The sequence below is a fragment of the Dreissena polymorpha genome, chromosome 4, assembly GCF_020536995.1.
Source record: "Dreissena polymorpha isolate Duluth1 chromosome 4, UMN_Dpol_1.0, whole genome shotgun sequence".
Lineage (NCBI taxonomy): Eukaryota > Metazoa > Mollusca > Bivalvia > Myida > Dreissenidae > Dreissena > Dreissena polymorpha.
In genome coordinates, this window is record NC_068358.1 from 145,052,505 (window position 1) to 145,076,677 (window position 24,173).

General features: G+C 35.5%; 1 protein-coding gene and 6 non-coding genes across 7 annotated transcripts; 3 read left to right on the plus strand and 4 right to left on the minus strand.

Moving 5' to 3' along the window:
- Positions 1-1,018: 1,018 nt before the first annotated feature.
- On the minus strand, positions 1,019-5,481 carry LOC127877279 (heart- and neural crest derivatives-expressed protein 2-like). The gene is made up of 2 exons (XM_052422968.1): positions 4,642-5,481; positions 1,019-2,034 (listed from the first exon to the last, which is right to left on the minus strand). Exons 1-2 carry the CDS (start codon positions 5,320-5,322, stop codon positions 1,882-1,884), a joined length of 834 nt encoding a protein of 277 aa, XP_052278928.1. The 5' UTR covers positions 5,323-5,481; the 3' UTR covers positions 1,019-1,881.
- A 4,171-nt stretch (positions 5,482-9,652) lies between these two features.
- Positions 9,653-9,725, plus strand: Trnar-acg (transfer RNA arginine (anticodon ACG)). Its single transcript has one exon. It is a non-coding gene; the product is annotated as a tRNA-Arg (tRNA).
- A 3,863-nt stretch (positions 9,726-13,588) lies between these two features.
- Trnaw-cca (transfer RNA tryptophan (anticodon CCA)) lies at positions 13,589-13,660 on the minus strand. Its single transcript has one exon. It is a non-coding gene; the product is annotated as a tRNA-Trp (tRNA).
- Positions 13,661-14,295: 635 nt separating this feature from the next.
- Trnar-acg (transfer RNA arginine (anticodon ACG)) lies at positions 14,296-14,368 on the plus strand. Its single transcript has one exon. It is a non-coding gene; the product is annotated as a tRNA-Arg (tRNA).
- Positions 14,369-20,322: 5,954 nt separating this feature from the next.
- Trnar-acg (transfer RNA arginine (anticodon ACG)) lies at positions 20,323-20,395 on the plus strand. The gene has a single exon. It is a non-coding gene; the product is annotated as a tRNA-Arg (tRNA).
- A 208-nt stretch (positions 20,396-20,603) lies between these two features.
- Trnar-ccg (transfer RNA arginine (anticodon CCG)) lies at positions 20,604-20,675 on the minus strand. Its single transcript has one exon. It is a non-coding gene; the product is annotated as a tRNA-Arg (tRNA).
- Positions 20,676-21,898: 1,223 nt separating this feature from the next.
- Positions 21,899-21,970, minus strand: Trnaw-cca (transfer RNA tryptophan (anticodon CCA)). Its single transcript has one exon. It is a non-coding gene; the product is annotated as a tRNA-Trp (tRNA).
- Positions 21,971-24,173: the final 2,203 nt, after the last annotated feature.

Consider the following 24,173-nt stretch of genomic DNA (forward strand, 5'->3'; position numbering starts at 1 on the left):
TATGTTCTGTACAAACGTAAGTTGGTATGTCCCATTTTTAACATGGACTGTTATGTACTAATGAAAGTTAGTTGGACCCAGATTAAAACTAAAAATAAAGATAATGCTATTGTACAAATTAAGCTAGTTCTACAAATATTTACCAGTTCATGATAGTTTTTCAACAAAATGGCAGAACGAAATATGTTAAAAATTGTGAATACATCTTCAATACATCAAGAACATCCTTTTTAGAACATGCTATACTAAATGAAATACTATTACAGTGCATCGTCTCTTAACAGTCGGGGATACAATATTATCAGTCCACACAAAATACATTCGAACATTAAAACACAATCTTGAAAGGGCATCACATTGTGTGTACTGGATAGTTTTTTGTGCGCAAATAAAACTGCCCATCGTTAATACATACCAACGCTGTGGCAACCGATATTACCGGGTATATCAATGATAACTATGAAATTATCTTGAAATTTTGACGTTTGACCCGTTGCCTGAAAGAGTTCTTTCATAAAACAAAAGCAATAGAGATTTGTCAGTAGCGATAATTCACGATTTTCATAGATCTTTCTTCACCCCGGAAATATAAAACATTTTAGCAACACGAAAAGTCAATGTTCTTTCTTGTGGGGTCTGGCTAAGCCATCAAGATTAAAATTTGACGGGTCTGTTTTTATTAAGTGCTGCTTTATTCTATAATACGATATAGAAAACATATATAAACGAACTTACATGCTTTTGAAAATCAAAACTTGTAATTAACAAATTTACTTATCTATACACTGTTACATTGGCTGTTATCAGAATCTCTTTACAGTTTTGAATTCCGAATTCATTTTCATAAAGCATTTACTAATAGTGTGTTTAATGAAAGATTCAGTAATTGGACTAATAGTTTACAAACGTATACAAGTCCACTCTTTTACGCAGGTGCGGGTTTTACCAATTACTCTCATACTGCCATTTCGCCGTGGATCGGCGACGGCTTGACTGGAGGCTTGAGCGTAGACGCCAGTTTTGACAGATATACCCATAATTACCAGAAATATTGTAAACAAAAAGCGGCGTTTATCAAGAACTCGTTTGTCATTTAAGTCTCGTAGAGAGAATAACGTTTAATTGTTTTGTTGCCGGAATGTTCACGGGAAATTTCGCCATCCCCCATGATAGGAAATCTATAAACATTAATGGTCGGCGCTTCATGGCCCGAAACTACGGGTAATCACGTAGCACCGTGCATTAGTGTGGAAGATAAAGGCAAGAATCTTTGGCTGCGGTCTTTGTAAGAATCGAAGTGGTGCTCCGGTTACTACAAGTCAGGTTTTGGGGCATTTCAGTCAATAATTTCTCGTTTTTTTCGTATTCCGCGTGACAGTCTTATCTTTGACAACTAAACTCGTACATAAAGCCATAAAGATGTCAATTGACGAACAGAAATAGATGCACAGTACGAAAATATCACAAACTGTGAGTGCATTTACAAATATTCTAATGACACTATGTACAATACAAAGCATTCATATGAAACGCTGCACCATTTTTGCCTCTGTAACGTTATGAAAGATATATACACATTATACTAAAAAAACTAGCTATTAAAACACAGATCGTGTCCAAAAGTTTAAGATATAAATAAATGCTGCAAAACATGCGAGACAAAAATTCAACGTTTCGGGTCTCGTGTGATAAATTGTAATCACAGAAAGCGTGAGTGCGGTGTCAACACCCTACGACGACTAGACACTGAACACATTTTCTTTCACAACAAAAAGAATCCACGTCTCTTCCGGTGCTCAGCCCGCCACGAGCGAGTACAGCGCGGCTAGCGTTTACTTTCCAATCGGAAAACAGCTATCTGTAACAAGCGGACGGCCATGATCACGACAATGACGACGCTTCCGGTTTCTCGGGAGGGGAGTTACCGCGGAGCTCAGACGCCCAAACCGCTTCCGGCCATCCCGTGCGACCTTTGACTTTAGGCTCAGACGATGAACTGTGACTTGTGCTGCTCTCGGAGGAGTCGTCTGATTCCTGGAAGCATAAAGAAGACAATTTAAAATAACTGTGAAATAGTTCGGTCACAGTTATTGAGATATATGTTTCATATTTAATTTTGATATATTAAATATTTATCAAAATAAATAACAGTGTAGCGTCTTTACAATTACTACGAATAAAGGAAATGCATGTTTGTATAGCGCATGTTATGCGTGTTAATTGAATTTGTAATAGTTTGTCAAATTGTACAGTTTTATGTTTACGTTAATTCTCTTACAAAGTGTCATTATATCTCGTTATTGTATTTCTTTCTTTTTTGCAATTGTGTTAAGCAAGCGATAGAGATTGATCAAATACATTAATCTTCCATATTTTGCAACGGAAAAAGGCTATAATTAAGCAATGGCTGTGCGGTTCATCAAATACAGTGAAAGCTGATCGGCCCAGATACGCTAGTATACGTTACTTAGAATCTGTAAACAATTTCTTAATAATGCCTCAATGGAAATAAACATGATCTTCTTAATGAAGTCCATTTGATAACGATCATAAATATACATTACGCTAATTAGATAACGCAGCGCATTACTGATGCAGACGAGATTTCCTAAATATGCGCCATTTTGTTGGACAGATGCGACGCGTGCCGGCCACGTGACTTGATGATCGTCACGTGACCAAAATTAGGTTTCAGTTATTGTTGATGAACATAACTCAATAGAATTGTCGTTTATATGTTACTAAATGACGATTAATCGCCAGTCAAAGTATCAATTTATCTCTGGTTATTTTGGTATTAATTTGTTTTTACTGGGTGCCACTATGGGCCGCCATGTTGCCGACGGCCATAATGAAATAATAATTCATGAAATATCTGAACAATCTAATTTTCAACGAAGCCACCACACAACCCATACGTTCTCATATCAACATGCCTGTATATGTATTAAAATTAAAACAACACCATATTTAACCCTTTGCATGCTGGGAAATTTGTCGTCTGCTAAAATGGCGTCTGCTGAATTACTATAATGAGCATTTTCTTCGAATTTTTTCAAAGAATACTATAAGAATAGCAAACAGTTTGGATCCAGATGAGACGCCACGTTTTGTGGCGTCTCATCTGGATCCAAACTGTTTGCAAAGGCCTTCAAAATTCGGTTACAGCACTGAAAGAGTTATTATAACGGGTCGTGTATTTTTCTGCGTAATTGTTAAAACTGTTTCTCAGCGAATTGATGATATCATTGAAAAATATACTTATGTATTTATTTACTTGACTAGGTCCATTATCCATGTGCTAAGTGAACTATCAAATTCAAGATACAAAAAATGCGGGAAAAAAGTGATTTTAAGGAAAACAATACCAATATGAGAACAGATCGGCTGTTAAATTTGATACGACGTCGATGTATCTAGCTTCATTTCTCGACCCTTTGCCAGATGGGAACGTGGCCCCTTGTCACCGAATAATCAAATTAGTTCGGCCCCTAATAATTGCTGCCTTGGTGATCAGGGATCCGGCAATAACTAGTTCGGTGTATCAATTACGCTTTATCATTTATTATTTGTTATATTCACCGCCGATTTAGCGCCAAAATGAATCGCACGAGCACCAATTTTTGACAGGAGAGCCAATATTCATTAACGTTGTACGTGAAACCCAAAGATTTCCTTATTTTTGGTTTGTTGTCGAGCATCAATAAGTATCATCTAGATTATGAAGCTAAAATCAATACTTGGAATGTACAGTCTAAAAAGACAAAATAAAATGTTTATATTTATAAACTAATGACTTATCTCGATTAATTAAAATGAATTATTTATAATCTAGTGTTTTATCACAATTAAAATGTATTATCTAAGGACTGAAATAATGTATGTATTTTTCATTGTAAATTGCAAGTAAAGCTATATCAAATTATATATTTTATAACCAGTTTTGCTTAATATTACTGCCACAACAATTGTTAAAATATATCGTTGAAAATAATGTCGCTGCTTAAAATCGGCCACTTTCTGTTATAAAAGATTACAATTTTTGATAACAGAAATTATGACATCGTGTTAACAGTGTTATCATTTTGATCAACACGCAATCATAAACCCAATAAGTGACATGGGTATATTTTATTGCCCTTGTTTTTTGTGCGGTCGGTCAATTGGTCGGCTACTTTTTAAACACATTAATGACATATCAATAGGGTAATAAAAGTCGAAATTGAGTCATGTACACTATTTCGGAGTGGATTACATTATCGCACAATCTACATATGTATGTACTTTCTGATAACATAATAATAGAATTGAAAATACATGACATATTTAGATGATAAAATCAGAACAAGAATTTTTAGGGAAATAGGAGAGTTCTCAGAGACATTTTTTCTACATATAAATTCAGAGAAAATATACAAATATTTGAAATGTAAATAAAAGCCAGTTTTTCCTTGCATTCTTAAAAATTACTATTTCATAATACATAAAAACTATTTTTGTTGTGCTTGTGCTTACAAAAACCTTAAACAATATCATGAATTCTGAAGTAAACGTGCTGTAAAGCATATTATTATAATATTACCATGCGCGGTAAGCAAGGTAATACTGAAGTACATTTTTGTGTTACTTTATGGTACTTACACAGGAGTCCGCTATTTTCTTTTCATCTTCAACCGGAAGTGATCTTCGCTCCCTCTTCCTGGAGATGTCAGCTTTGAAACTGTTGGGTACCATGTTCGAATCTCCCTTCTCCAAAATCTCCGTCAGGTATGAAATGTAACTGATTGCAAGGCGCAACGTTTTGATCTTTGAAAGCTTAGTGTCAGAAGGCACGTTTGGAATAGAGCAGCGAAGATTTGAAAACGCATTGTTAATACTGAGCGTCCGTCGGCGCTCTTTGCGGTTTGCGGACGTCCGCCGCCTCAGACATCGGTCTCCGAACGCGTTTGTGTAGGACTCATAGTTCCCGATCTCCGAAATTGGAATGTTGTGTGCCAGCGCAAGTTCCGCCGTGTTCATGGGAAAGTCCGACCAACCGGCAAACGTCTGATGCATGCCGTCTGCGTAACCGTGATGCACGACTCCCATCATTGGCGGTGACGGCGTTCCACAGGCCGCTCCGTAGGGTTCCGGTGACATGGGAATGTCTGTGGTTCCATTTAACACCCAATTATTAAAATAATCTCTGTCCGTAAAGGGGTATTCCGGATACACAGAAGTTGAGGGGTAGTGGGCCGCCGTGAAGTAGTCCTGACCGGAAGTGATCCCCATGGAGGTCGGATGCGCGAACCCTCCGTGATAGCCACCAACACTGATACTCATAGCTGCCTTGAATTCCCCTTCCGCCTCTTATCTCGATCTTTCCGTGTCTGTGTGTCACTTTGACGCTAAACAGCACTTTGTTTCTTCTGTAAAATGTTTTCCCCTAAAAATGCGCTTCACTACACGGTTTTCGAGTACCAATAAATGTCTTTAGCTCAAGAAGTACAGATCCGATCATATATGATTTAAACGTGATTATTTCTATGCCAGAACACCAGAAAGCGAACAATAATTATCGAGACAATATCAGATAAAGATGCACACGATGCTGGTTATGGAAATGCGACATTATGCAGATTCTTATATGCAAAACAGGCCTCATTACAATATCAGTGACAGCCAATCAAATAATCAATATAAACGTTCACCAGCCAATCGCGCAATACGTCCGCCGCGAGCAACTCAAAGCTCCGCCTATCGATTCTAGCTCCGCCCTATCACGTAAGGACTAATTTTTGTGAATGGTTATACGCCTCGTTCACCAGACACGAAATTATGAAATAAAGTAGCACATTTTCCTGTACCAGACACGAATTAAATGAACGTATGGCTATCTCAGGCTCTAACATCAAATAGTCAGGAAATACGTTGTAAACATTTAAAAAAAAACATTGTTAAGGATTATTATTTCTATAAAAAAATATTTTGATTTTTAATATACATATATAAATAAGGACATATTCTTATTTTGTGTTATTTTGAGAAGTGAAGTTTCCCACGTAGTTTTAGATTTTACGTTTTTACTTGTAGTTTTTCTGGAAGATGAAGTAAGATTTTCAGCATTTATTAAATGCAATATCGCAGACCAACTGTGTATTCATTTAAAAAAACTACAACACTAAAACAACAACAATAACAATGTTGATTTATATATGAACATGTAATAATTGCCACAAGTTTCATATTTAAAAATAACTCATAAGAATCCACCTACAATTTAACCATACTATTACTTGTAATATAAACTAAGCAAAATCCTAACATGTATGAATTATTTACGGTTAATCTATGAACTGCTTTTTTCATCATGAGAAAATATCATATATATGTTTGTGTCGGTCTTCTGTAAATCAAAAATATGTGTTTTTGCAATCAAAAATATAAAGTATAGGGAAATACTTAAGACTCTCAAAAACGTGTGTTAAATTTGATACAAGATACGATTTTCCCCCCAGAAATACGTGTAAATATGATCCTTTCCCGATACACAAATGAATACTAAATAACATGTATTTTAAATGATTATTTATTTAATTAAAAGAACTATCAATAAAAGCATGGGCATTGGATTTGACGGATACGGGCAGGTTGCCTTAAACAGATGAGAATGTTTACTTAACTGGTAGATGGTGACGGACTTAATGAAGATGAAAAATACAAACTATTATTATATAATTTACTTTATCGTAAACATTTATAAGGATGAATTCATAAAATGTTTCACTGGAAAATTTCGTCTTCGCTTATGGGTCCTCCGCTTAGCCATGATTGTGTTATTTAGTGTCTCCGCGTTGGAGCACATAAAAACCTCTTATGTTCATCATAACACCTCGACATTAATGAAATCAAAAGAATTAAACAAAAGAAATGAACGCTAACATAGATTCAGGTAAAATGCGTATTTACAATAACAGATATTGTCGGATGTATTTTTATTTGCGCATTCATCCTCGACAGTATACCGCCTTATTTAAATATTCATCACAAATCAGAAGCTGCAGACAGGATTCCAGTAAATACCAATTGATTAATCATCAATTAAAGCAGATAACAACAGATTACGATGATGAAATTAACATTCTTTCAATCAACGCTGTGTACTATCATCACGTGGTTGACACGCGTTACACCGGAAGCCCGCGACAGCCACACTGCGGGTAACCAGTAGTCGGATACCCAGTGTATTCGGAACGCGTGTCACGAACTCCGTTGATATGATATGCTGTGTACTTATTTACCGTTCTATCGATCCGAGCGCCGTCTTTGTCACTTTTATTGCCCTATCAATAGGCCGTTGCAGTCGTTTCAGTAAAATATCCCATAGGTAACTTTTTTGCATCTCTATTGGCGAGGAAATTTTACTTGGAAAACTGGAGATATGTGTACCTTTATTTTTTTCTGAACAGTGAACAACTAATCAAATTGGTCGCTGGAAGAAGAGAAAATAAAATGCATAAAACACGACAGATAACCACTGTTGAATTACCGAAATTGCACGTGGTTGCGTTTATATATCGAATAATTAATAATTTATGAAGCGTGCCCCATTGCTTTTAGAAAAAAAATTCTTATGAAATTTTAAATTAAGAAATAGTGCATGTGATATATCTTATAATACCGAGCTAGTGATGATAGCGATTAACAGTAACTCGTCGGGCATGGGTTTATAATTTCTAACACGTAATCTGAAAATTTTGGTATCCCCCGGGCACTGGGCTTTGAATTTTTCGGACTCTTTCTTAATTAGTTTTCATCCAGTCATCAATCTCGAGGGTCGACGAATGTCTATAACATACATGCTAAGTTCAATCCACATATACTTCATCCAATAATTCATCAAATACTTGTCGACGTTATCTAGGGTGTTACAATAATCATAACCAATCCTGTAGAAACAAAGATTGGTGCCAGCTACATCTGCAAAAATCTTAACTGTGATAAAAACCAACAAATGTAAATGACTATCGTGGAACGGCATTTAGTATACAATAATTATTTTGTCCAAAAAAACAAACAAACAAAAAATAAACGTTGCTTCAGCTAGCATTTTTATTCTTTATTTGGACTTTAAAGTTCATTAGGTGCCTGAAGCAAGGTATTGCTGGTAATTATATTGACAGGGAGAATCCTCAACCAGTTATTACTGAGGGGTGAGCCAAGGGAGCCAATCAACGTGATTGGAAAGATACAAACTCCTCACTCTGGTTTCCTCCCCTACAATATAATAAGTTGGCAAGAGCTAAATAACAACCAGTGGGTGAAATCATCCCTAAAAATATTCGTTTATAAATCAGAGACACAATTAACTGATAAATCTTTTAATCATATCAAATTGTGTGTATTTGAAGTATTTAATATAAATAATAATAAATTTCAGTTTTACCTATTTTTGTGTGCGCTTATTTTCTTTGTAAAACTTCAAACATGAGTAGTTTACAACGCATTATTTGTGTTGTAACAATATTCACATTTTAACTGAATGTATAAATACGAGTAACCACGAATTAACGTATTAATTTGTATAGCAAACCTGTCAAACACCCAATCCTTTTGCAATTGTTGCGAGTTAAGAAACTAGAGTCATCAATATTTGCAAAAATGCATATTTATAAAATAAAATAAAGGCATTTATTTGGCAAAGCAAATAAAGATATTCAAGTGAATGTTAAACGAAGTGTATGTATTATATATTTAGTTGTTCACATTAAACAAGTCTGCATTTTTTTTTCTTTTGGAAGTGTTGGTTCAAGACAAGACCAAATTTTTTTTTTCCGTTGACAATCATTTCCCAACGTCTTCGCCACGTAAAATCGTATCAGATTTCCGGACGACCAAGAAACGAAAACGAACTCACACCACGTCTACATCTTAATCTACATTTCAAGTTTCGTGTGAACTAGATCTACTTATAATCAAATATTTTACAAATGATAAAAACATATACATACACGCACAGCTATACAGGCTGTAGATTCTAGCTATGATATTAATTAGTAAAAACTAACATCATTTTGAATGAAAAATAATCAAATTATACCGAAAAATAAATTCTGAAAATGAAAACTTTTTATAGCTACACGCTAACCACCTGTGCATAATAGGCACAGGTTTAATAACTTAAACAGAATATGCATATTGAATACATGATTTAAAGAAATAAAAATATATAACCTTAATTAACAGTTTGTTAAAATACGCACAAAGATATTAGCAACTTTTTTGTAATTGTTTAAAAAGATAAAAAAGTTCAAGACAAAAATAAACGTGTAGGCATTGTAGCGATATCGTGGCCGAAGTTACGCACTTACAACGCAAATTATCGAGATCAGCACGGAAATAAATGAATAGATTTACATCCCGGGATTTACATGTTTTTGTTATAATTATTTATTCCTAAATAAAATCGACAAAAATGAATGTGCTTTTTTCAAACAAATGTTTAATATAAGTTGTCGGCCTGTATGAATATAAACAACAAACAAATATTGACGTGCTGTATTGACAAAGTTCAAATACGACGAAATGTATAACTACTGATTTAAACGTTTAAACCGAAACTCAATACCGAATAATGCTATATTGAGTGTTTATGTGTGAGGCGTGATCACAAGGTCCTATGGCCCAATGGATAAGGCGCCTGACTACGGATCAGGAGATTGCAGGTTCGAGTCCTGCTAGGATCGATATCTTTTTTATGTAAAAACTGATAATTATACTTTTTCTGGTCGTGGGTAAAAATGAATTATTGCTACTATTGTAAAAACAACAACAACAACACGTAAACTGAATATAATTTTTATGATTAGCTAATTGTGTTCTTTAGAAAGCTCTTCCAAAATGTAGTTTAAACAGATTGTGTAAAATGTAAATCCGATATTCATATTGCATATTTCCTTTATTTGTAATTTTGATATTTTAATCGTACAAAGTTAAATGTTGAACGGATATTTTTTCTAAGAAAATATGCAACCGGACCGACCTTTAGCGATAATTATTGTAAACACGGCGGGCATGATTAATTGAAGAGAAAAAACAACAACACGATTTGCAATCAAAATAACGTTAGAAACAGACATGCTTAATATATATCCAACTATGAGGTATTAAGTAAAGCCAACTTAACCCAGTTTAGCCAACTTTAGCCAATACACGACTGACGAGACACGTTTTTAATTGACGCTCGAGTGATTATCACAGGTGTTAGGCGCGTTGCCAAGTCACTTTAACGCTATCAGTATGTCCTACAACAACGTTTTTCATCATTTTGACGAAAACAATTTCTGATATAATATGTATACATAAATATTACATCAGATTTTTGTGCCAAAATGATGAAAAATGTTGTTTTATGACAAATTGGTAGTGTTAAAGTAACTTGGGCACGAGCCAAACACCTGTGTTGATTATAGCTACCGTCGCTTTAGAGTCTAGAAGTGTAAGACTTGACTATCTATGTTCGTTCTGTCCGTTATTAAGGCCAATCTCGAATACCGGTAATCACATTGTTAACATATTGACTTTAAGATGCATCGCCGTTTTGTTGTTCCCTTATACTACAATGTAGTAATTTGTAAAATAGAATTAAACATATTTAAGATACCGTATGAGTTTGTACATGCCTATGTACTGTTCCTAAGATTGCTTTCGTTTTAATCAGTTTTATAAACTGCACTATTATTTAACGTGCTTAAAAATGTGTTTTACTGCTACATGTATTATTTAAATAAATTTAAATGGAATATGATCATATCGAGCACCATTAGAAGTTGTTCGTATTGACTCTCGCTTGACATTTGATAAAAAGTGTGACCCTCACGCGATTTGAGCACGCTACCTTCTGATCTGAACTTAAACGCGCTACCGTTGCGCCACATGGAACGCCACGATGAGTTGCATGGAATTTGCTGTGTAAGACTTTTTTTTTTATTCATTTTAAAGCATATATTGTATACATACATGTTTTATTCATTTGCAAACAATGGTTTTAACAAAGTATACATAAACTATGCCTGATAAAGTTTTTAGAAAAAAAAAAATCTTGGTGTGAATAATACTAAAAAAAAATGAAAAGAAAAATACATGGTAAAGCAAAACTTACATAAGAGTGATTAGTATATAAGTGGACAAGCATTATGAGAATTTAATTCGATTCCATTTTTGTTCAAAGATCTGCAAAGTGTCATTACTGAGGGCTATTTCTTTCTCAATCTGGATTTTGAGTTTAAGACTATGGATAAAACAATTAAAATTTGGTATTTGTTTCCTGTATTTCATGTGAAAGATAAAATATTTCATCAATATAAGAATAAAATTCACAATATTATTACCATGTATTGATTTTAATGAGTTAATTCCGAAACTAACACTTAATAAGGATAGTTTAACGTTTAGCTGTTGTTGTTCAAGAAAGGATGCTAATTGATTCCAAATAGGCTGGATGTGTTTGCACTCCCAAAATAGATGTTCTATAGTTTCGATGTTTTCACCGCAGAAGTCACATAAATTGGAGTTAGATAATTTGCATTTGAAGAGATATTTGTTTGTAGCTATAATTCTATGGACGTATTTATATTGAAAATTTCTCAGTGTGCTCTCAATAGTTGCTTTATATGGCATGATAAATATGTGTTTCCAATTAAGTTCTTGATCTCGAAAAAGGACCTGCCATTTATTTTGGGTTTTGGAGTTTTCTGTAGGTTTTTTTATTTGTAGTGTGTAAAATATTTTATTCGTTTTCTTTTGTCTTGAAAGTATGTTTTCTACGAATGTTGTTTGAGTACATGGTGTGTTATTTGTATTGATTTTAGATTTGATATGTTTGGGTATGTTTTTGATTAATGTGTAGTACTTCAGGAAATCACTTGAAGGTATTCCGTATATGTAACATATATTATCAAAAGAGTAGAAGTCCTTAATTCTGTCGTCGTATAATTGGTCGACATATTTAATGTTTCGTTCAAACCAATGTTTATAGAAAAACGTGTTATTGTTTGAAGTTATGTCTTTATTGTTCCATAAAATAATTTTACTGTTGGTTTGGTAGTCTAGGTTATGAGTAACATTACTCCATGCTGATAGAACATTAGATAGAAATATGTTTTCGTTGGCAATTTCATGTAAGATATTATTGCTGATGTTACATTCAAACAGTAAGGAATCACCATATTTTTTTAAAATTTTCTGGTAGAATAGTTTCCATTTACTCGTATTGGTACTATCTAGGTATCTTTTAACCCAGCTGCATTTGATTGCATTCAAGAATGAGTCAATGTTCGTTAAGTGGATACCTCCATTTTCTACGGGTTGCATTAACTGAGTTCGTTTAATTTTGTCAGGTTTATCGTCCCATATGAAATTAAATATTGCTGAATTAATATCGTTAATAATATCATTTGGTGGATTTGGGAGAACTGTTAATGCATAAATTAATTTAGGAAGTGCAAATGTTTTCAATACTGTGTTTTTTCCGATAAGTGTTAGTTTACGGTGGTGCCATGATTTTAAGCAATTTTTAAAATTCTGTAATTTAGGCAGTATGTTTTTTAGAACTGTATCGTTTTCATTATTTGTAAATGTAATTCCTAACGTAGTGGCTTCATCGGATGTCCAATTAAATTTCATTTCTTTTTTATGATGAACATTACTTTGTTTTAATTTACCTACTCGTAGCACAGTACATTTACTTTTGTTAAGTTTAAGACCCGATGTCTTTCCGAAAAGGGTTAGCGACTCTATAAGGTTATGGAAAGAGTCATAATTGTCATTTAAAAAATAAGTTGCATCGTCAGCGAATAGAGACTGTTTAATTTCTTCGTCAGGTTCTAGCGGTATGCCTTTTATTTGTTTATTTGATTGGATGTGATGTGATAGATACTCGATACATATAATAAATAGCGATGATGAAAGTAGACACCCTTGTCGAACCCCTCGTTCAATGTTAAGGCTGTTTGAGAAGAAGCCATTGTTAGTAACTATACTATTAATGTCGGTATAGAACAGTTTTACCCATTTGATGAGACGGATTGAGATCTTGAAATGATTGATGGTAATATTTTTTAAATTCTGTTTGCTATACTTTTAGCTGCTATTTTATAATCATTGTTCAGTAAGTTAATCGGTGTAAGACTTGACTATGATGACTGTGTTCAATGTGTCCGTTATCAAGGCCAATACTGAATACCTACATTAAATATTGCGATTTTAAGACGCACCGTTTTGTTGTTGCGTCATAGGTATATCATTTTGCGAGGTCCTGTGGCCCAATGAACGGATCAGGAGATTTCAGGTACGAGTCCTGCCAGGATTGTACCTTTATTCAAACATGTAATTCAACTGATTTAAGATACCGTATTGAGTTTGTTCATGTTTATATACCGTACCTAACATTGCTGCCGCTTTAAGTAGATTTATAAACTTCACTTTTATTTAACATGCTTAAACCTTTGTTTTTACTGCTATTATAAAAAAATCGATTTGAAAATGATTATATCGAGCGCCATTTGAAGTTTTTAGTATAGACTCTCGCTTGAAATTTGATAAAAAGGTGTGACCCTGACGTGATTCGAACACGCAACCTTCTGATCTGGAGTCAGACGCGCTACCGTTGCGCAACAGATTCGCTTTGAGCTCTATGTGTAAAACTTGACTATGACGTGTTCAATGTGTCCGTTATCAAGGCCAATATTGAATACCTACATTAAATATTGCGATTTCAAGACGCGCCGTTGTTTTGTTGTTGCGTCATAGGTATGTCATTTTGCGGGGTCCCAATGGATAAGGCGCCTGACTACGGATCAGGAGATTGCAGGTTCGAGTCCTGCCATGATCGATACTTTTTTCATATATGAAATGAAATGTATACCGTACCTAACATTGCTTTCGCTTAAAGCAGTTTCATGAACTTCACTTTTATTTAACGTGCTTAAACATTTATTTTTACTGCTATTGTGCAAAATCAAATTCAATGGAATATGGTAATATCGAGCGCAAAAGGAAGTTTTTAGTATGAACTCTCGCGTGACAGTTTGATAAAAAGTGTGACCCAGACGTGATTCGTACACGCAACCTTCTAATCTAGAGTCAGACGTGCTATCGTTGCGCCACAGAGTCGCTTCGAGTTATCTGTGTATGACTTGACTATGATGTGTTCAATGTGTCCGTTATCAAGGTCAATATTGAATACCTATAGTAAATATTGCGATTTCACGATGCACCGTTGTTTTGTTATTGCGTCATGAAAATTAAATATTGTGAGGTCCTGTGGCCCAATGGATAAGGCGCCTGACTACGGATCAGGAGATTGCAGGTTCGAGTCCTGCCAGGATCGTTACTTTTATGTAAAATATGGAATTCAACTGATTTAAGATACCGTATTGAGTTTGTACATATTTATGTACCATACCTGCTGCCGCTTTAAGCAGTTTCATAAACTACACTATTATTTAACGTGCTTAGACATTTTTCATTACGATATTACCATGCACCGTTTGTTTTGCTGCGTATTATTCTTTACAGTATTGTGGCGTCTTGCGCCCAGTGGATACGGCGCCTGTCAGTTGATCACGTGATTGCAGCTTCGAAGCTGACAAAGTCATATTTGTTTAATTTTAGTTTACTTTATTTTAAAGTTAAACATATTGAACAAACTGTTTAAGCATGTTCTATATTACTGTATTTTATCTTCTAGCAACCGTTTTAAACAGCTATTCAAAATGCCAACGGTACATAACGTTGATGCATATTATTGATTCGCAGTAGTAAAAACTATTTCAGCGAACATATAATTTCGGTTCGATTTGTAGACTTGTAAGGCGACTATTCGGGGGGGGGGGGAATATTTAATAAAAATGTGTTTCGAAATCTGCTAATGAGAACACCATGTCCATAAAAATCATGAATCTAGGTTTTGTTAAACACGTATTTTTTCAATTTTACTCGCTTGTGACTGTGTCTGTGGCTTATAGAGAAAATTTTGAGTCAATAATATATGTAACAATAATGAAAATCCTTAAATATCTACTGTAGCTATGTTTTTGGTAGATATGTAGCCCTGGATTGAACGTGATTATAACGTCAGTATTGCCCTGTCATTTCGTCGGTCCCCATTACTTCTCTTTCAACAAATTGATTTTGCACACGAGCAGGAACTAACAATACATTTATTTTGCACACGAGCGGGAACTAACAATACATTTAATCACGACACAATTGCGGCTCACTCCTCATCGGCTTTTCAAAGTTTTATTTACTTCTTCTGATCCATATCACAAAGTACAGTTACATACGACCGACTTTTAAAGCCCGTATGTCACTGATACACACTCCGCCCGACCCCTCAGGACAACAACAGTGTAGGGAATAATTTCTGGCGATCTGTTACGTAACTTCAACGCATTAACTTAAACATTACACAACTCACCAACAGGTCCTAAAGATTATGATCTAAGCGTACATTTATAATAGGGCTGAGCGGTCTTTTTATCTTACCGGTATTGTCTTAAGAAGTTGATGTAATTAAAGAGATACTATCTAATTGATGAATATACATGCATAGTATTAAGCGGTGCATGTTTTCCGTTTCTGAAAACCCAGTCTAAAAGACCGTTTATAATGAAAAAGGACCAGTTCAATCACCGGTAAATGCAATCCCCTTAATTACCTCAACTTCTTTAGACAATATCAAGTAAATTAAAGACATAAATCGCTGACCCTCGTATGCTGTTTTAAGAGACGGAGATATACAATATGTGCGAAACACATGTCAACATGGGCTTATTCAAACATTAACTTGTACATATGAGCACGGTCAGTCAAAGATATTGTATGAAATCTTTTGTTTTTCAAAATTAAAATTTCTAATTTATGAAAACTAAAATATATTTTTCATTTTTAAACTTTTGATATTTCAGGAAATCAAAAGCTTTCTCTTGACAGGTTCGTTGTTTTGGAAATATGTGATCGCTACAAAATATCGATATGAAATGTAATTGCAGAATCACAAGGAGTCCTATTACCAATTGGCAGCTTAACATTGAGTCTTGTTACCAAGTGTCAGATTTATGTGAACCAACCTCCAAATAGCAGCTGTACGGTTAATCAGGATAGCAAATTTAAGCTTTGCTTCGAACCGGCTACTGAGCTTTACACTGAGTCCGGTTACCATATCACCCCCGGAAACCCAATATTATGTGAAAAGTTGGAAGTGCATGGAAAAATTTCCGAAAATTTATGGTGAATTTCGGTAGGGTAAGTAAATCCAGTTCTATAATTGTTTAAAGGCATTTTTGAATTAAAATATCGTTTGGTATATGCAAAGGTGGTATTATCATGTATGTTAGAAAAATCCTGGTTATTATTATTCAGGATTTATTTTAATATGGCTATTTGAAGTCGGCGATGCAGGGATTTGTCCCCTATTTAGCAGTTTATTTACAAATTTCTTTAAATGTATGCCAGTGAACAAGTTTTTGCACCGAAAATGATATCAACCAATGTCCCCGAGTAACATATCCGCCAGGGTTTCTTAAAAAAAAATTCGTATTGGTGGAGAAATTCGACTTTACATTCAACACGTTGATGAAAAAATGATATGACCCGGTGCAGTGCCAAAGATGTCAAGATATGACAGGAGTGCAGTTCATTTATAAACTTAAAAGCTCATTGTTACAGCTGAGTTATGCCCACTCTAATACCTTTTAGATCATTTTTATTGAACTTCGAGGTTTCGTAATTATATCCTTTCTAAAGCTTATTTAATTGCCAGCTTATTTGTATCTTTTGTTGTTTTTTATGGTTTAAAAATCATTGTAACTGTAAAGCAATTGATTAATACAGGTAATAATATACGTCAGTTAGGCAATCTAAACATTTATATTAATATTTTCTGCCTATAGTTCCAATTATGGATAGACTTTCATAAATCTGAACTAAATTTGGATCAATGATACATGACTTAAAGTTGACAGCTTTGCAAACATCTCCGACAATTTACGTGTGTCAATGTCTGTTTATTTTCGTTCTTTTTGGTAAGGATAAATGCAAAGTGTAAACATAAATTTTCAAAACCCTATCTTAGACTCCTTCTTATGTGCATTTGCATAGATAACACGCAGTTCTCATCCGCTGAAACCCCAAGCCTTGAAGGAATATATTCAGTTAGATTTCAGCAAATTATAACATTTAAAACTAGGCGTACTTCCCATTTGAGTGTTATCTATGCAAATACGAAAATAAATCAAGTTCCAGATGGACTAGATTTATAACATTAATTTAAAATTAACCCGGTGTAACTTAACTAGTTACAAATGAATTTTAGGAAAAGGGAATTGTAATAAATGCACCTGATTTAATTATACTTTGGTCATAAATTACCGTATTTAAGGATATGTGATACATTCGACTAATTAGATATTGAAAGGACCAAACGTTTTGTGTTTAAAACTTTTTATTTTCGCTCTATTTCATTTAAAGTACTTACTACTTATTTGTAAATCTCTCGAGTCCGTTTGTTGTTGTCTATAGTATACCTGTAGTTATTGTTGAATTCACGTTCAACGTTTTACAAATTTAGAACTATGAATGTAAACAAGCTTAACCTTATACTAATGCGTTGTTAACACCCGTGCAATTGAGAATACATGAGATACCGCCGCTACCTGTTGAGAACAAATTAAACGTTTCCCAGACATCAAATTTAACCCCGCTGTACTAGCAAGCACTATCAACACGGTTACGCAACAGGCGCGTGATATGTATTGGACTCTCGATATTCCACTATACTTGTTGATCAGTAGTTGTTTTATGTTCCCGTATCTATCAATAGCCTCAGATTTAAAATAATATGTGCTGCGCAAAAATATCACGTGATTAAGACGCAGTAAATAGTGGACTATTTTGATAAATCATTAACATTCTCTTCATTAATTATTGATTTTTTTCTATATACCCTCCGTTCAAAAATATTCCATTTAACACGATATTCTCATAATGTTTCTATTTGTGAATGAATAAAGTTGAAGAACTGAAACCTCTGGCTAAAGTATAAAACACTTTCTCGGCGCGGATGCGGTAGTTATCAGGTTTATCGTACCTAAGAAAACTGGCTTAAAAACGTAATATTAACCTTAGCTGTTCGCAAGCGAACAACCAAAAATACACACATCGACGACTCTATGTTAATATAAGATATACACAAAACTTTAGATGAACATAAAGGCTGTTTATTTTTGTTATTTATGATACTCAGTACTATTTAAAATCAATTCATTTATGCGCACTCTTCCGAGACATCTTCTAAGAAACTATAAACCACCGTTAAATATGTCGTCGGCATTTCAAAGAAATTTGCATTTGCTACTTATGATGCATATCACAAAGTACAGTTATATACTACAAACTTTACAAGTTTGTTTGTCTCTGATACACACTCCGCCCGACCAGTCGTTTAGGGGAAGGACTCCAAGGAAGTATATGTTACGTAACTGTATATAATATGTATCAATGGGTATTGAATGTCATTTGATTGCGATTTTCAATTAACTTTCACTAAAACAAGTTTTTTTCTCAGATGATTTTTCAACTGTTTCGGAGGTGGTAAACCTCGAATAAAATGGTCGTGACAATAGATTTGATATTTTAAACCGAAAAAAAAACGTTCCGATTCAGGTTGGCTATTTTAGCCCAGCTTATTTATAGTTTTGAGTCTAACTACAGAAGAATCAATTTGCATTCTCGCGTTTCACTCAGGCTATCCAGGTTGGAATCCCAATTCCGGTGTAAATGAGTTCGGTCGGAGGTCACAATACATGACACTTGGGTGTACCCAAGTCCCGAACTACATAACACAAAACCACTCAAAACTAGAGCTTTGTCACAGACGTTTTTCACAGTCGTGACGAATACCCCACATGCCGCATTGACACAGATTATTTTGCATGTTGTCTCAACAAAAAACATTGGACGCCATGCTAAATGTTTAAAACGCACTAAGTGACCCCGTGACCTAGTTTATGACCCGGCATGGCCCATGTTCGAACATGGCCTTAAGATAAGCTAGATAAAACGTCTGACCAAGTTCGGTGAAGATCTAATGAAAACTACTTGAATTAGAGAGCGGACACCATGCTGAATGTTAAAAAAGCATTAAGTGACCCCGTGACCTAGTTTTTGGCCCGACATGGCCCATGTTCAAACTTGGCGTAGACATCATCTAGATAAAACTTCTGACCAAGTTTGGTGAAGATATTGGATGAAAACTTCTTGAATTAGAGAGCGGACAACATGCTGAATGTTTAAAGCGCACTAAGTGATCCCGTGACCTAGTTTTTGACCCGGCATAACCCATATTCAAACTTGACCTAGACAACATCTAGATACAACTTCTGACCAAGTTTAATGAAGACCGGATGAAAACTACTTGAATAAGAGAGCGGACACCATACTCAATGTTTAAAACGCACTAAGTGACCATGTGACCTAGTTTTTGACCTGCCATGACCCATGTTCGAACTAGGCCTAGACATCATCTAGATTCAACTTCTGACCAAGTTTGGTGAAGCTCTGATGAATACTACTTGAATTAGAGAGCGGACTTTATGCTAAATGTTTAAAACGCACTAAGTGACCTCATGACCTAGCTTTTGACCCGGCATGACCCATATTCAAACTTGACATAGACATAATCTACATACAACATCTGACCAAGTTTGGTGAAGATCGGATGAAAACAACTTGGATTAGAGAGCGGACACTTAATACGGACCGACCGACCGACAGACAGACAGACAGACAGACAGACAGACCGACAGACTGACAGACAAGCTCACTCCTATATACCCCTTAAACTTCGTTTGTGGGGGTATAACTAAACATTAATCAGTACAATTACGGGGTTACTGTAGTCTTAGTAGTAGGTAGGTTGTGTGACTGATGTCTGTCAGTTTTGGTGTATGGACAGGTTTGAAGACCTACAAGAACGCTAACACAAAAAATTGTCAACACGACACGTTTATATTATATAACAATCTATTTTGAAATGATTGATATGTGGCTTGACGTGTTTGAAGGGCGCCAACGCGCGGAGACATGTATTCGCGCCATCACGACAAATATGGCAGGTATCATTCCTTCGTATTGGTGGGTCGAAAGTGCGACAAATCGATAACACGTTATTTTTAAGGACGAAATCAGCCACAATATGCAGGTGTACAAGGACACTGTCGGGGTACTTGAATCACTGAAGCGACTCATACAAATCTAGAAGCGCACATTGTTATGGCACATGGTCCTGTGGCCCAATGGATAAGGCGCCTGACTACGGATCAGGAGATTGCAGGTTCGAGTCCTGCCAGGATCGATATTGTTATTTTGTTATAATCTCGTAATCAACTGATTTTCAGATACGCGTACAATTATTCACAGGTTTACACCATTTTCTAAACAACATTATTTAACGTCGATATACATGTATTTTTACTTATTTTGTAAAAGTAGAAGAATGGAATGTTATCAAATCAATATCCATATTGATAAGCCTTTAATCGAGTGATTATTGATAAAAGGTGTGACTCTGACGTGATTCGAACACGCAACCTTCTGATCCGGAGTCAGACGCGCTACCGTTGCGTCACAGAGTCGATATATTTATGAATACTTACATGGGAAACATAACGCCTCCACCTTGCGTTATGTAGTTGTTTCGTAATACGACAGACAGACAGACAGACAGACAGACAGACAGACAGACAGACAGACAGACAGACAGACAGACAGACAGACAGACAGACAGACAGACAGACAGACAGACAGACAGACAGACAGACAGACAGACAGACAGACAGACAGACAGACAGACAGACAGACAGACAGACAGACAGACAGACAGACAGACAGACAGACAGACAGACAGACAGACAGACAGACAGACAGACAGACAGACAGACAGACAGACAGACAGACAGACAGACAGACAGACAGACAGACAGACAGACAGACAGACAGACAGACAGACAGACAGACAGACAGACAGACAGACAGACAGACAGACAGACAGACAGACAGACGGACAGACGGACGGACGGACGGACGGACAGACAGACAGACAGACAGACAGACAGACAGACTTACAGACAGACAGACAGACAGACAGACAGACAGACAGACAGACATACAGACAGACAGACAGACAGACAGACAGACAGACAGACAGACAGACAGACAGACAGACAGACAGACAGACAGACAGACAGACAGACAGACAGACAGACAGACAGACAGACAGACAGACAGACAGACAGACAGACAGACAGACAGGCAGGCAGGCAGGCAGGCAGGCAGGCAGGCAGACAGACAGATTTTTTATTCAAGACTTATACAAAGTACATCGTCTTTATATATACAATCGCACATATATACACACATAATACGCATGCAATATCGCGAAGTGTATGTAATGCTATTACGCTAATGTACTGAAGTTTTTAAAACAATACAAAATAAACAATATACACAAATCGGACGACCATTATTTTATAATGAAAGATAGACAATTATTAAATCAACCGACCCTTAGGCGATGTTTTGAGGTATTTAATAGCCACATTGAAACGCATGCCAATATTGGCTTCTTAAAATCAGTATATTGTCTCTTAAAACAGTCAATTGTCGTTATAAAAGCTGAGATATTTTTCCTCAACTCACATTGACATCTTTGAAAACTATGGCATAATTCTTCACGAGCGTCTTGAACATGCACGTTGTTCATGGAAAAAAGTTATCGTATTAAATTATCAATCTGATATCAAATTATAGCTTGACAGTGAAGCCGGTTACCAAATATCAGATTATTTGATTAAAAGTGTGACCCTGACGTGATTCGAACACGCAACCTTCTGATCTGGAGTCAGACGCGCTACCGTTGCGCCACAGAGTCGCCTTAGTTTATTGTGTAAGACTTGACTATAATGCGTTCAATGCGTCCGTTATCAAGGCCAATATTGAATACCTACATTGTAAATATTGCGATTTCACGATGCACCTTTGTTTCGTTGTTAGATGGTCGCTTAGCGACCGTCTAAGGTGGTAAGTCTAAAATTCAGGTCGATACGCCTTAGCTACTAGGAGCCCAATACCCGCTTACTACGCGTTTCCGCGCGAGAAAGAGTTGTATAATTTATGCAAGAGGTTTGAGTTCTCCAATTATATTCATTCACACACGGAAACATGATATCAATATCGTGTTAAATGCAATAGTTTCGAAGGGTGCTTTTATAGAAAAGAATCAATAAACAAATGATCGCATTGTACGTGTCGCGGAGGAGATTGTTTATGAATGAATAAAATAGTCCACTTTATGCAGCGTCTTCATGACGTAGTATTTTTGCTCAGTCCATTCATAATATGAGGCTATTAATAGATGCACCTGTCAATAAACAAAGGAAAGTCCAGGGGCGATAACAACGCAATAGGTTACGCTCTCACATACACCTCAATGACGTAGTACAGGTCATTCGTAAATTGAGGCTATTAATAGATTCGGGAAAACGTTAACGCTTATTTATATTCTCAATTTATAAAACGTTGAACATAAGTTCAACAATAACTTCAGCGATACGATAGACAAAAACAAAAAATGTTTCATAATCGCTAAACCCGAATATAACAAACAATTTATAATAATAATACGAATGACCTGTTTCGTAACCTCGTTCATGCTAATACAGCGGGTATTTCTGGAAAACGTTCTTTGGTTCTTAACAGATAGCGGCGATCTTTTGTATTTACGGGTGCTAGCAACCCAATAGTAGAAGGTTAGTAGAAGGTTTAGCTTGTTTATATTCGCAGTTCTCAATACATAGACATACATATGAGTTCATCAATTACTACAGGCATACTATAGGCAGCTTCGAAAATGCTTTATAATCGCTAAAACCGAAAACAACTAAATATATTATATTAAATATATTTATAACAATAAATATCTTCTAAAAATGTAGTCGGCGTATACGCTGACTTTGAAATAAAGTTTGCAATTTACTTTTCTAAATAAATAAATACTTTTAAACAAAAGTTAAACTATTGTGTTGTGTTTTTCACTTTTAAGTTGCATATTCACCGCATGAAATGTGTGTTAGCATTGTCAAACCACACATTAGTGTGAGAAGATAAAAAATATACTACGGGAGAGCACTTCATATGTGTCCTCATATGCCTTGTTATGGGTATCTTTCTTCACTATCGAAATGTATCGTATGTTGATATTTGATTTAAACGCAGTTTTCTTTCGACACATATAAATCACACGTCAATAGCGCCGTCATGCGAAAATGGGTCTTATGCGTTTCGGCAAGCGTAGGCGATGCTGTTCGCTATAAAATCACTCAATATGTTATGTTTCTCCTTACCAGACGGAGAGATAACTGAGTGGGCTATTTATATGATTGGCGCATATGGAATAAGACCCATTTTCGCATGACGAGGGTCATTACAAATCTCATTGCGAATTGAAAATGCCACATTTAAGAACAATGCTTTTTGATACAAAATTGAATTCAAAATAGCAAAATTGTTAATAATGGCAGCCTATCCACACATTAAGGAATGATTTCCAGACGTGCTGACCAAGTACGGCAAACATTTTGGTATGGTAATTAAACGATTTTCTCTTATCGTGACACTATACTATTTCGCTAATGATTGTTTTCTCATCTTGGAGGCGAAAGTGAAATTCTGCGAGATGGATTGTAACGCGTAATTGTAACAGGGCCACAATTTGTGTCGTTTGAGAGTAGTCCGGAATTCCTTACACTGAACAGTGCTACATCCTTTGAATTGAGCACACACGCAGTGATGTAGCAAAAACTCAGAGGTTGTATCTCGAATCAGCTTATTAAATATTCGAAAATATTAATGCGTGTCTGTTGGCGTTATGTAAAAGTCACTAATATGAAAACTGAGTAAAACAGCTACGCCTAAAAGCGCATTAGTGCTCTATACCCATGTTTATGTCAGCGTTGTTGACACCGTGTGAACTGCGCGGGTAACAAGTAAAGCATAAACAGCAATGTTTATATACCTTTATTCCTCCATATACAAGATACGCAGATTATTGTATATTTTGAATTTGTATATGGTGT

Excerpts from the sequence above, each read along its gene's own strand:
- LOC127877279 (XM_052422968.1), bottom strand. The coding sequence starts at position 5,322 with ATGAGTATCAGTGTTGGTGGCTATCACGGAGGGTTCGCGCATCCGACC. Across the intron at positions 2,035-4,641 it reads AGAAAATAGCGGACTCCTGT|GAATCAGACGACTCCTCCGA; the intron begins GTAAGTACCATA and ends TTATGCTTCCAG.